The 13129-nt window shown below is 37.9% G+C and overlaps 3 protein-coding genes across 4 annotated transcripts; 1 reads left to right on the plus strand and 2 right to left on the minus strand.

Annotated features, from left to right (window-relative positions):
• Positions 1-287: 287 nt before the first annotated feature.
• Positions 288-3402, minus strand: LOC136413022 (leucine-rich repeat-containing protein 24-like). The gene has a single exon (XM_066396345.1). The coding sequence runs from the start codon at positions 3085-3087 to the stop codon at positions 1336-1338; it is 1752 nt and encodes a 583-aa protein (XP_066252442.1). The 5' UTR covers positions 3088-3402; the 3' UTR covers positions 288-1335.
• Positions 3403-4959: 1557 nt separating this feature from the next.
• On the plus strand, positions 4960-9985 carry Pi3K59F (phosphatidylinositol 3-kinase 59F). 2 transcript variants are annotated; one of them, XM_066396361.1, is made up of 15 exons: positions 4960-5188; positions 5334-5522; positions 5575-5731; positions 5778-5936; positions 5988-6209; positions 7335-7507; positions 7559-7683; positions 7738-7893; positions 7942-8126; positions 8179-8427; positions 8482-8751; positions 8802-9099; positions 9153-9348; positions 9397-9540; positions 9594-9985. In XM_066396361.1, exons 1-15 carry the CDS (start codon positions 5106-5108, stop codon positions 9823-9825), a joined length of 2838 nt encoding a protein of 945 aa, XP_066252458.1. In that variant the 5' UTR covers positions 4960-5105; the 3' UTR covers positions 9826-9985. The 2 variants fall into 2 exon arrangements, with proteins under 2 accessions (XP_066252458.1, XP_066252460.1); XM_066396363.1 differs by lacking the exons at positions 4960-5188; positions 5334-5522; positions 5575-5731; positions 5778-5936; positions 5988-6209 and adding an exon at positions 6250-7074.
• A 6-nt stretch (positions 9986-9991) lies between these two features.
• mms4 (Methyl methanesulfonate sensitivity 4) lies at positions 9992-12695 on the minus strand. The gene is made up of 7 exons (XM_066396375.1): positions 12141-12695; positions 11876-12081; positions 11666-11824; positions 11378-11584; positions 11118-11323; positions 10436-10631; positions 9992-10385 (listed from the first exon to the last, which is right to left on the minus strand). Exons 1-7 carry the CDS (start codon positions 12664-12666, stop codon positions 10218-10220), a joined length of 1668 nt encoding a protein of 555 aa, XP_066252472.1. The 5' UTR covers positions 12667-12695; the 3' UTR covers positions 9992-10217.
• Positions 12696-13129: the final 434 nt, after the last annotated feature.

Genomic DNA, 13129 nt, shown 5'->3' on the forward strand with positions numbered 1-13129 from the left:
TAAATGTTGGTCGATGCAGTAAAAAAGATTGAAATAGTTCCTCAAATCTCTTTCGATATGTTTTAATCTTGGAAATTCCTACTTCGTTTATATTTAAATGACGCTGCCTATGTTTTTTTGCTTTTATTTGTTAAGTTCTTGATGAAAGCTCAAACTTTTATACATTAACTGAATTTCCAAGAGTGAAAAAAGGAAAATGAGTATTGATTTAAGACGTCCCTTCCTTCTCAATCCTATTAAGATGATCACCATTTCATTTCAGTATAATTAAATAAGGAATCTTGCAGTATTTTAAAAAGATTAATTTATTATTTCTAGTATATTATTTAACAATACATATAATATTAAAACGAAAAAGAACTCTCAATAGTGCAATCCAAAAGTCTTACTCTCATTTTAATAATAGGGTTTTGATGATACATAAATTTGGAGAAGTCTGGGGACATTTACAGAGCGGTTGCTTAAAGTACGGTTAACGACAACATTTCAGCCAATTCAATGAAACCCCAAAACAAAGTTTCCGATAGTGAAGTGTTAAAGTTACAAACAAACCACGTCTATTGAATGCAAACCTTTCGTTCACCTCAAATACACTGGAGGTCTATTACGAAACCTCAAACCCTAAACTAGAGGGTAAAGGCCCTTGAGGTTGTCGAGTTTCAAGTATTTTTTATTGGGAATTTAATATTTCCTTAAATCGACTGAAAGCTTAATTAATGTCCTTATATTGTAGAATGTATTTTCAAAAAATCACATGGGAGGAAATGCATTATACCTAAATATTGTATTGAACTGGGTCAATATTTTGCATTTTGGAGGGGGAGGCGTTAATTATTCTATCAAAATTATCATCGAGAATTTGGTTTGGGTCATAAGTCCTATTTATCAAGCAGAACTAGAGGTAGAATGGAAAATATTGGCCCTCACAATTATATCAGAGGCGAGTTGGTGATATTCCAAACCGAGGCCTCGAACCCTAGAAATATCCAGTTTTGTGGAGATTAATTTGGAATGGATATTGATACAGTTTTGGATGGGATTAGCGCCAGGAGAGCGATATGTCTGGCGATCCATTTCAAAACTTGATTTACCTTTAATTCAGTGCAATAAGTAGGAATATGGTACCTACCTATCAGCTTTATAAATCGTCATTAAGTAACATTGGATTTTGGACCATCGGCGAAGCACCAAACCTCTAAGCCATCATCGTGCAACATCACCAACTCTTCCTCCCTTAAATCAACCCCACGTACACCTACATTCGACGATTTAGACAAAACTGAATAGTACTGATGTGAGCAAAGGCACTAATTGAAGATCGACCAATCGAAAGGGTTAGAGGGAGACAAACTCCGAGGGCTGTGAGGGGACGCAAAGGGGAACCTTCGTAGACTGCGGTGGAACTTCCTTCAAAGTCGGTGCTGCTGCTGCTTCGTCCGGGAGGGAAAGGGTAGAACTACCCCCCGCCGTGACTCGTGGACCCATGTTGTCATAGTTGGGTATGGCAGCGGGTATGGGACGCCTCGGAAGGGTCGCCATACCATGGTAAACTGGTTTCTGCCTATGCGGCAGATCTAGCAAATCTGGACACCGCGATACGTCCACGAAATTAGGATCGCGGCTGAGGGATACCGAAATGAAAATGTTGCCATACGCCCCCGCAGGAAGGGTACTAGTGGAGAATTCCGGGGGAGGGGGGAATACGACCATGGGAAGAGGCTCTCGCTCTATCGTGATATGTACAGGGGGGTCCATCATATCCATATCCGGGCCGATGGCTTCACAACTACCAGTCCCTCTGTCGGTAGTCGTGGCGATGCTCACATCCAACAGTTTCTTCTCTTGGTCCGTGAAACTCACACTGGCCTGCATATTGCGAGTGCGCATAGAGTTCCTCTTGCGAGCGCAACATACTGCCGACACTGTTATCACAGTCGATAGAGTCAACACCGCCACCATCACTATCAGGCCCCACCAAACCACCACCGAGTCGGATTTACTGAGAGTAGTCGCGGTGACCACTTCCGGTAGCACTAAACTCACGTTAACTTCCGCGGAGTCGAGCGCATTTTTGGCTATGCAAGTGTAGAAGCCCACGTCTACTTCACTGACATTGTACACTGTAATGTTCACCCACTTATCCAAGATTCCTTCCTCTGCTTCAATAACTAGCCAAGTATGGTTGATGGGGTGTCCCTCGAACATCCACGATACTTTGGGCTCGGGGTCACCAATCACGTGACAACCGAAACTGACATTGCCCCCGGCTTCAGCTTGTACTTGCTGTTGCGGAAATGCGAATACTTGAGGGACACACGCGAATTCCCACGCCTCCACGTCCTCCCAGCGCCGATCGGCCAAAATTTCCGGCTCAAAACACAAGAGGGATACCGAGTAAAGTTTACTCGTGAGGAACCAGTTTCGGAAACCGCGCAGCTCACAGTCGCACCTCCACGGGTTTCCGTCGAGCATCAGAGTTTTCAAGTGGGCGAAACTCATGAAAGTCGCCTCGGACAAGTTCCGCAAAAGATTGTTTTTCAGATTGAGCGATTCCAGGGCTGTAAGATGCACGAACGCGTCTTTATGAATAAATTGCAGCTGGCATTGCTCCAGCTCCAGATTCCTCAGGTGCGGCAGGACGGGAAATTGAGCCCGGCTCAGCCGTCGCAGGGGATTCCTATTCAAATATAACCACCGCAGCCGCTCGTTCCCATAAAACGTATCCGGGTGCAGGCTGACAATGTTGTTGTCAGATAAGTCGATTTCCACAAGAATGGTGAGATCTTTGAAAGCCTCTGGATGCACCTCTCTAATTCCGCTATGCATCAAGTAAATGCGTTGCAAGTTGATTAAGCCGGCGGATTGGAAGGCGGTCTTAGGCAACTGCGTTATGGAGTTGTCGGATAAATCCAGGACTTGGATGCCTTCGTCCAGGTAAGCCGGCACCCCAGCAAGGCCTTGTTTCTTGCAGAAAGCGGTCCGTTTGCCCGAAATCCACTTACAATGACACGGCGACGGACAGTCGGTCCAATCCGGAGCTGCAAGAGCCAACGCCAAAGTCAGCATCAACACAAACACGACAGCCATTTCCTAGAATAATCATTTTGGAGTCGGAGAATTCCGTTTTAAGCGCCACACGCGGTTTCCCCTCATTTTTTTAAGGTGTCGTTTCAGGGAAACACCGAAAACGAGCGAACTCGGAAACTCCGGAAAAGCGCGTACTTTTCCGGACGAAATCCGGCACTGAGAAACGTCCAACGTACGAGTTCACCGCACTATGAGGTTGGTCCGCAGCTTCGGAGGCGCCGTATTTGTTGCGTCGGCGTCGACGTCGTCGTCGGTCTGGATGAGATGCGGCCGCCCAACCCTATGCAGCAAGAACCTGCTGCTTCTCACCTCCCGTCGAAGCCACTCTGAAAGGTCTCATGGATTTATAACAATTGATTTTCGACAGGGAAATTAATCATTTTCTGCTTAATTCTACCGATAGAAAACCGGCTTTCAGCTGATGACGAAGTTTAATCAAAACTGGATGATGAACTTCGCGATAGTTTATTTCATGTTTATCTGCAGTACATGTGTCAATTGGCTGAGCTGCTGGTGATTAACACGGACATAGATCCGCCAAAGTGACGATTTTTCCAGTCTCCGGAAAAGTTTATTTTGTCATGGTAAACATTTTTAAATGGGAGTCAATTAATTAACGCCCATGGGAATGGAATTTTAATTGGAAACCAAACAGAACAATTAGGCCCGCTCCCCATCAGTCATTTAAACTAACAATCTAAATTAGCTCGGGACACTCCATAATTTTTTTTTAAATATGAAGTAACGTTTTCGGCTGTGTTTGTCAGTTAATACAAAAATGTATTTATTCCTTCAATTGATGATACCAATGTGTGCAAATTCCGACACAGGAATGGCAATTTATTAACTCTTTCCTGCTATGCAAATAATAATAATACTTAATATGTTCCGCAGAATTAATTGCCCAACAGGACTATTGTCGGAATCTCAAGGATATAACTTAATGCGGAGGAAATAGAAAATGTTTATTCACACGCGAAATTTGCAAAGTGGGAATTTGCGCTTGCTAAACTACATAAAATCAACAGGGTTTTTTCATGGATAAGGGTTCATAAATCAAGCTATTTGCGTCTTTATCTCCAGGTTGATTTACATGGAAGTCAGGAAACTAACCCACGCTCGGCTGACCCTGTTTGATTGTTTCCGTGGATTGGATATTATTCTGTTGATAAGGTTATGTGGAGTTTTTTCGGCTTTAGGGACCAATATATCGCTCTCCTGGTAACTTTATCTAAGAAATCATTTCCATTGCAGTAAAGAAATTAATCAGCGCTCTTCTCAGAAGTCATCGTTCCAAAATTATCTTATTAGTAAATTTAGCAAGAGTTTGATATGTACATCGGCCCTAAAGCAAAAAACAAATCGATCTGCTGGCAACTTTATCTAGAAGACAATTTCTTTGAATAGTAAGAATATGCCCATTGTTCTGCATATATATATATATATATATTTCAGTTAAAGGTATTTTCTATCAATTTCCTCCCTCCCTTAGGCAAAACTAACCAAAACTTTAAAGAGGAAAGGAAGATGTAAGAGAGTGAAAGGTGAAAAGAGTGTATATAAAACAGTGTTAAAGCCCTTCAGTACGTTATTGAAATCCTGTGACAACTTGTGTGGGTACTTTACATATTTAAACTTTAAAAAATCTAGATGGGAGCGCCATCTACCTAGAAAAGCCATAGATAGCGAATTATCAGGGCAGATTTCTCTTGGAGGATGGAAATTTGCTGAAAATAGTATACGACAAAAAACATTCTGTCTTTTTTCATTAAGTATCGAAGAAATAGGTCTATCTTCCTTCGACTCGTATATACGACTTGCTTTGACATTTAACATACCTCTGCCTTTATTAGCAAGTTGTCAAGTCATGTCAAATCATAAACAAATATTTATATTATTTTACAATAATTAATTGTTTGTTGTAAATTAACAATGTAGTAATGAAAGGACCTATTTGGAGACAATAAGTTAATATTGATAACTAAATATTACAATTTTTCAATTACCACTGAGGAAATATGGAAGAATCAATGGAAGAACTAAGTGATAAATTTTATTATTTATACAGTTCAGAGGTGCCAGAAAGAATTCAAATAAAAATGTAAGGAAATTGAAGATATTAAAGACTAGAAATATAATAAAACCTCAAAATAATACTACGGTTCCCTGGCCAAAAACACTGTTCCTACCCTCTTTAATAACATTGTCATTATTTTCTCTTTGCTACTACTTATTTCCTACTTCAGAGGTACTCTAGAAGGCAAAAGAAACAAACCCACCTATGAGGAACTCCTCAAAGACCCCCATTTGAAGTTTTCTGGTGTGTGCCAAGATGGTTGCTCTGATTTAATGGTTGAGTGCCAGATTTGGGACAACAATGAGCCCCTCAGTTTGCCTGTGAGCACTGAATATAAACCATTCACAACTCGTTGGAAGTAATGCCTCAATTTCACATGTAAAGTTAAATGCATTGCATGAATGTTTTAGCTGGAATGAATGGTTGCATTTGCCCCTCGAATTTTGTGATCTTCCCAGGACTGCACAGTTAGCAATTACTGTGTATGATTGTGCTGGTCCAGACAGTCTTACCCCTGTGGGTGGTACCACTCTTTCTTTATTTAGTAAACATGGAGTGTTCCGAGAAGTATGTGCATTTCGTAGGTTTTTAAATATTATAGGGAAATTTATAGGGGATGATTGATTTGAGAGTTTGGCCCCATGTGGTGGCTGATGGCAGAACTCCTACAACCACACCAGGCAAAGGACACAATGGTAAGGACAACTTCACAGATCAAATGTGGAAGCTTGCCAAGCTAGAGAAAAAACATAGAAATGGGCATATACCAAAGGTGTATTTTGCAGCTGTTTGGAAATTAAGTTTGTTAAAAGTTTACTTTAAGGTGGACTGGCTAAATAGACTCACATTTCGGGAACTGGAAGTTATCAGAGAGAAGGAAAAGAGATCCTCCAGTTACATGTACTTAACTGTGGAGTTCCAGAAAGTGTTTTTGGATAATGTGTTAAATCATGTAGTGTATTTTGAGCAAAATGATGATTCATATGTGCCTACTATGAAGGCCAATGCAGATTTGGTGTTTGTACCTGATGCAGAAATTGGAAAGGTAAATTTTTATTAGTCTCTCTGTTAAGTAAGTTACAGTTGAAACAACAATGATTTTGCTATTCTCTCAGATTTATAATAATCCTCTTTATACTTAAATGAAAGTTTCAAAGTAGGTCAGCTACCATATGTGTGTGAAAATAAAAATATTTGGCAGTAGTGCGCGGTAATATGAATGTTTGCATTAAATTGTTTTAATGTTAATTAAGAGACGTGGTGATCCCAAGTATAAATTTTAATATGACTAACTTTATAGATAAGTGCACAGTTATGTTGGTTTATCTGATTGATAAGCCTCTTAATACCAATGTAAATTATATCTGTGTTTTTCACTGCTGTATATTATGTGTATAGCTTCAGTCACATTTTCCACATCCAACCATATTTATTTATATGTTCTATAATAATGTAAGTCTCATTCAATCTCCCATTTATTCCTGTCGTTCCTCAAACACAGTGATGACTCAGAAACCTTCTGAGCAATGTCAAAGCCTCAAGGTATTTGGGATGCCCTTGCCATAAAACTAACCTCTCAAAAAACAAAAGAAGTGAAATCCAGCAAACACCACTTAGTAGTATGCCAACTTTGTGAACAAGTAGTAAAATCTAGTGCAGTAAAATGTTTGAATTGCAACCGATATCTTCATAAGAAATGCCTCAACCGAGCCTGTATGTTGTTCGATGTAAGCGAGGCTGACTGGCAGTGTCGCGATTGTGCCAATTTGATCCCCACTAATTTCGAATTGAGTATGGCCAAAAAGGAAAATGAAATTCTTCGACAACAGGTCGCCATTTTGACGAAATTAGTGAGCGAATTGGATTTAGTTAATTGTTTGCAGAGAGAGAAGATTGATGAATATTTGGGAGTAAGTTTTCTAATTAACACGCATTATGTATTGTATAAACTTTAGTTAATTAAATCGCATAACTTATTGTGAATGATTTGAACTGCACGTGTACAAATGCAAATACATATAATCCAATTTAGGAGGATTACAAGGTTTTCTTGTAACTCAACTAGGGTCAAAGTTAGTAAGCATATTATCATTCAAAATAGCAATGTGCCTGTGCAATTTTCTGTGTTGTTTAATACCACCGTTTCTTACGATGCCATCATCGCCCTCAGGAAAATTTGGTAGAACGCAAGCATCACATGCTGGCCAGGTCTTTGAGGAGTGGACTTAACGACAAGGATGCCAAGCCGAATGCAGCCATAAGAGACAATTTAAATAAAATTGTGTCATATCCGCCCACTCAACAACTTTCCAGTGAAGAGCAAGATGATATTTGGAAGTTTAGGTTGTTGGTTCAAGGTTATTAAATTCTTCGCCTTACTGAAGGCAATTGTAGGTTTTATTTGAGTACTCAGAAGAAAGCATTGGCCAAATTTCTCAAGTGCGTAAATTGGTGTCATCAAAATGAAGTGCGACAGGCGCTGCATCTTATTAATCTTTGGGTTCCCATGGATGTTGAAGGCAAGTTTGAATAATATCTGGACGTGAAATAATTTTCAACCCTATTTTCTTCAGATGCCCTGGAACTTCTTAGTCCAAATTTCACAAATCCCGCAGTGCGTAGGTACGCAATAAGTCGCCTGCAACAGGCACCTGACGATGAGATTTTATTGTATCTTCTGCAACTAGTACAGGCGCTGAAATATGAAAATTTTAAAACCATTGAAGAGGGTAAAATAACTTCCTTATATTGAGAGTGTTAGTGTTGTTTTTATTTAGGATATGTGAGGATAACTTCGACTTATGACCAATCACTTTTAAGTGAGGATACAAACATTAACAACTATCTTGAAAAAAAAGACTCAAAAGACAGTAATTGGACGGTTACTACCGAATCATTAGTGCAGAGCAATCAAGCCGCTAATTCGATTGAATCTGCTGTTGAAACTGCTGTAGAAGATCAGGTTGGATGGTTCGATATAATGTAACTATTTATGAAAAAGTTGTATGTTGTAGCTTGCAGCAAGCATGTCCCAAAATCAAGTCCAAAATGTCTGTATGGAGTCTGGTAATACAGATACCCTGCAAAGCAATATGTATCAAGAAGAAGACATAAATGATTTGGCTTCTTTTCTGATATATAGGGCATGTAAAAACTTCACTTTGGCCAATTATTTCTATTGGTATTTGTTGCTGGAATGTGGAGATCAGGATCCTACACTGAACCTCGATTCAAAGGACAAAGGACCAAAAGATGAGAAATATGTTAGTTGTGGTAATAGTGATATATTGTATCAAAACCTTTTTTTAATTAACTAGGAACAAACTCGTAATATGTACCTGACAGTAATGAAAACCTTCTCCCAAACTTTGGCCAGGGGCTCTGAATCAATGCAAAAGAAACGCGCCATTTTAGCCCACCAGCAAAAGTTTATTGACAAGTTAGTGCAACTGATCGGAGATGTCACCAAAGAGAACGTTTCGCGGTCCAAAAAGAACCAAAAATTGAAAGAATATTTGGCCGATCCAAACATGTTTAAGTTTAATTTTAATAAGTTTGATCCGATCCCCTTTCCCTTGGATCCAGAGGTATATTGTAACTAATTTTGTTTTTTGGGAAAGAATTGGTGTTGTTGCAGATTTCCATCACCGGTATAATAGCAGACAAAACCATGGTGTTTAAGTCTACGCAAATGCCAGCAAAGCTGCACTTTACGACCACAGAAGGCAAAGAGTATGTGGCGATATTTAAGTTGGGTGATGATCTGAGGCAGGACCAGTTAATCTTGCAAATGATCACTCTTATGGATAATTTGTTAAATAAGGAAAATCTCGATCTCAAACTTACCCCTTATAAAGTGCTGGCTACTGGTATTAAGAGCGGATTTGTGCAGTATATTGAGTCCTTGCCGGTTGCCGAAGTTCTTGCTACTGAAGGTATAACATATTGTTTAATAAATAATAATAATTTATATTATTATTTTTATTAGGAAGCATTCAGAATTACTTCAAAAAACACCATCCGCAACCCTCAGCCCCTTATGGCATTCAGCCGGAAATAATGGACGCTTACGTGCGTTCCTGTGCAGGTTATTGTGTCATTACTTACCTACTAGGAGTAGGAGACAGGCATTTGGATAATCTACTGCTTACCAAAGATGGCCGTTTGTTTCATATAGATTTCGGGTGAGTCTTATCTGAAAGTTCTTATCATGTTTTATCTTATTCTCTCAGATACATCTTGGGCCGAGACCCAAAGCCTTTACCTCCTCCAATGAAGCTCAGTAAAGAAATGGTGGAGGCTATGGGTGGAGTTAACTCTGAACATTATCAGAGGTTTAAAAAGTTGTGCAATACGGCGTTTTTGCACTTGCGACGGTAAGTCATAAATATAATTTTATTGGCATTGTTATATAAACTGATGTGCTCAGGCACGCTAACCTGATACTCAATCTATTTTCGCTAATGGTGGATGCGAGTGTGATGGATATAGCACTGGAGCCAGATAAAGCAGTGAAAAAAGTCCAGGATAAACTAATGTTGAATCTGGGTGACGAAGAAGCAGTTAATGACATGCAGATTTTAATCGACTCTTCTGTAACCGCGGTTGTGGCTGTTATAGTCGAGCAGTTCCACAAATTCACTCAATATGTCAGGAATTAAAAAATTCTCATTGACTTAAAATCTTCGGTTCATCACACCATAACGTAACCCGCAGCAAGTAAAAAAAGACTCGTGGTGAAAGGGGCTACTTTTATTTTAAGAAATTACTATAATTTTTAGTCACAAGATTTTAAATACGCAGGTTTAACTTTTTTTACTTATTGTAGAAAATGGTACTGTGTAGGTCACACTTACGGAGTGTTGCATGCTTTTGTGACATCACACAGCTGCGAGAACATTTCGCGCGTTCATGAGAATGTTTCTTCTAGATTTATCTCATAAAACAATGTTATTTGATTTTTGTGGAACTTTATACATGTAATTATACGGCCATTTCTAATAATTTTGAGATATTTAAATAGAATTGTTTTTTTCCGAACCTTTCTGTTCATTTAGTTTTTAAGTGAAACATTCTCAAGTGAATTGAACATCTTATAAATCTTTTTACTCAAAGCTGGCCCCAATTTCTTCTGCCCGCTCAACGGTCCTGCTGCCCTCCTAACTGATATATTTTGAAGCAGCTTCTCCCCCTCTTCTGGTTCTCTGCAGTTTTCATATGCCTGAAATACTTAAATTGTTTGAGAAATTTTCATAACTTTGTGTCACTTACCTCCATCAACGAATGTAAAGTTGGATAAACTAATGTAATAGCTTCTGCAGTTTCCAAACTGGCCAAAGGGAACATCCTTAAGAACTGGTTCCATAATCGATTCAGTCCATTACCGTCTTTATCAATTCGTACGCAGTCCCTGTTGTTTACAGTAAAAAGCTGGTTCTCGGATTGGAGAAACTGTTCTTTCGCCGACCTTAAAATTTATATCACATTCAAATTACTTAAACATTTGAGTAAACTCTATCCCAAAATTTGAATGCATTGAAATGCAATCATTCAAATAGGTCAATAAATTGACTGTTGGAAACTATTCAAATAATTCTATAGTTTAACCATTCAGAACTGATCAATAGTCTAATATTATTAGACCATTTGAATAATTTGAATAGTCGGGCTATTCGAGTATTCTTCAGTAAATTTTTCATTCTATCATTTTTATTATTACACCCTGAACACGAATAAGAAATTTAATCGGTTTTAAATTTTCCTCAGCTCTCAATACTTACTTAAATTGAGTGTATAGGGCTTCTTTTCATTTTAATTAATAAATTGTAGTTTGTAAATCAACTATAATTAAAATATACGTTCAGCTACGGTACTTAATTGTTTGTGTAAAGCTGATGACCTTACGTCATCAGCTATAAAACCGTGCTGGTCCTAATTTAAAAATCTTACTTACTTGAATGGAATTTGGGCCACAGATTTTGCACACTCTCCAACAAATATTGCCAACTCCTCATATTTTTCTACAGGTCGTAAATAGAGGTTTTTGCAAAATATTTGTAACTGAACCAGTTGATTGTCTATTTTCCATTTGCTGATTTTGGGTAAATTTTCAAATTGAGTTTTAACAGTTTTGTGGTTGCTTGATCCTGCAACAGCACGCTATAAGTGTGTATATATATCTTTACTATTTGTCTCTCCATTAATTGAATTCACCTTTAGGTTCCTATTTTGTTCAGTTCTTAAAGTATTGTAGTATTTTTGCAGCCCTAAAATGGCTACAGACAAATGCTCTATTCCTGGCATACTTTGGAGTGACTGAATATGACCAATTAAGGTATCTTGACTGATAAGTTCTAACAATTCAGGAAGTTCTATAACTGTAACACAGTGTTTTTCTTGTTGGTAGTTTGTGTTCAAGACCTGTGGAAAAGTAGAAATACTGCAGCCACAGAAATAAGCCAGTGCCTATGTAGGTTAGTAAAATAAGTTAATTCTCATTACCATGTTTTCCACAGTAAATACTCTCCTTGTAAAAGTAATTAAATTTGGGATGCATTGTTTGGAGATTTGATAGTTATAGGCTTTACTTTGTAACAACATGATTATAGCCTCCCCATATGTTTTTTTTTGTAAGTTGTCGTCAAGATTAACAGTAAGGTGCTGTAAAATTTGAATATAGTACATTTTTCAACATTCATAAGGAGCAACTACCTGCACACACTGATCAGGTTTGGCAGAATTGTCAATTATTTTTAAGGCCTTTTTTAGCTCTTTTAAATTTTCTTTTTCAACTTTTTTTAGTTCCCTCTCTTGTGCTTTGACTGCCTTAATCAATTCTTTATTCATTTTCTTGTGGGCTCTGTTATTTTCAATTTCAGAGCTGTGTCCACATTTCTTTTTAATTTTACATCTTGGTTCTAAAAAACAAAAACATAATTAAATATTACAGTGAATAGTTTTAAAAAATTTAATTCACCGAAAGCATCCTCAAGATCTAGACTTCCTGTAGTTTTTATTGCAACCAAATTTTCTCTCCTTTTAGTTTTTAGTAATTCCAATCCACGAAAATCAGCCATGCTCAGTCCCTCATCATCAGCTTTATGAGTTTCGTTTTGGGGTCTTTCCATAACATCACCTTTTAAAACTCTTTTGTTACTTTCCTGTTCAAGTTCTCTAGATGATTTCGACTGAGATATGGCAGTAATTATACAATCAAAATCATTGGAATCATGGCAAAAATCTTGAGGAGAGAATTTGTTAGTCCATGATGCAGTTTTCTGAGGTAATTTGTTACATATTCTAGTTTTCAAACACACATAATCGTCTTCGATATCGGAGAAATCATCTAAAGTGTATAAGCTTTTGCAGGGTCTTGGAGGAGAGACTGTTTTAGGTAAGTAAGCATTATCTGAGGAGGTTTTTTGCTGTAAATAGTTGATGCCATCGTGGTCTATAAGAATGGTATTCTCTGAAGTTGAGACTTCAATAATGTCCTTATCCATAGAGTTTTTTTAGGAAATTTTAATGAATTTCTTTTAGATTTTTCAAACAAAACATAACCAAACTATTTTTTTAGGTCTGGATGCTGTTAAATTTGTATTTTTGAACTAATGTCATTGTCTCCTTTACTTTTCAATCTACTAGAGAGAGATAAATAGAAGATCTCTTGTGATTTTTACGGAACACAGAATATGTAAATTGATAAACATGAACAAAAGTGGCAACCATGCCCGATCAGGGAATTTCTCCAAAGCCGGCGCACAAAAAAATAGAAAGGCCTTTTTATTTTTTAAAAAGCATTTCTTCAAAGACGTATCAAGAAACCGCAGAAAGTTCTGTGCATGAAATGCGAACACGAGGTAATCAGCTGTTAAACTAACGAAATCAAGACACGGTATCAGAATGGTAATTACTTTAACGTGTTTCTTCGTCTATGGCTGTTTAAACGTTAACTGGGACGCTACT

This window comes from Euwallacea similis, chromosome 13 (genome assembly GCF_039881205.1).
Source record: "Euwallacea similis isolate ESF13 chromosome 13, ESF131.1, whole genome shotgun sequence".
In the NCBI taxonomy this organism is placed as follows: Eukaryota; Metazoa; Arthropoda; class Insecta; order Coleoptera; family Curculionidae; genus Euwallacea; species Euwallacea similis.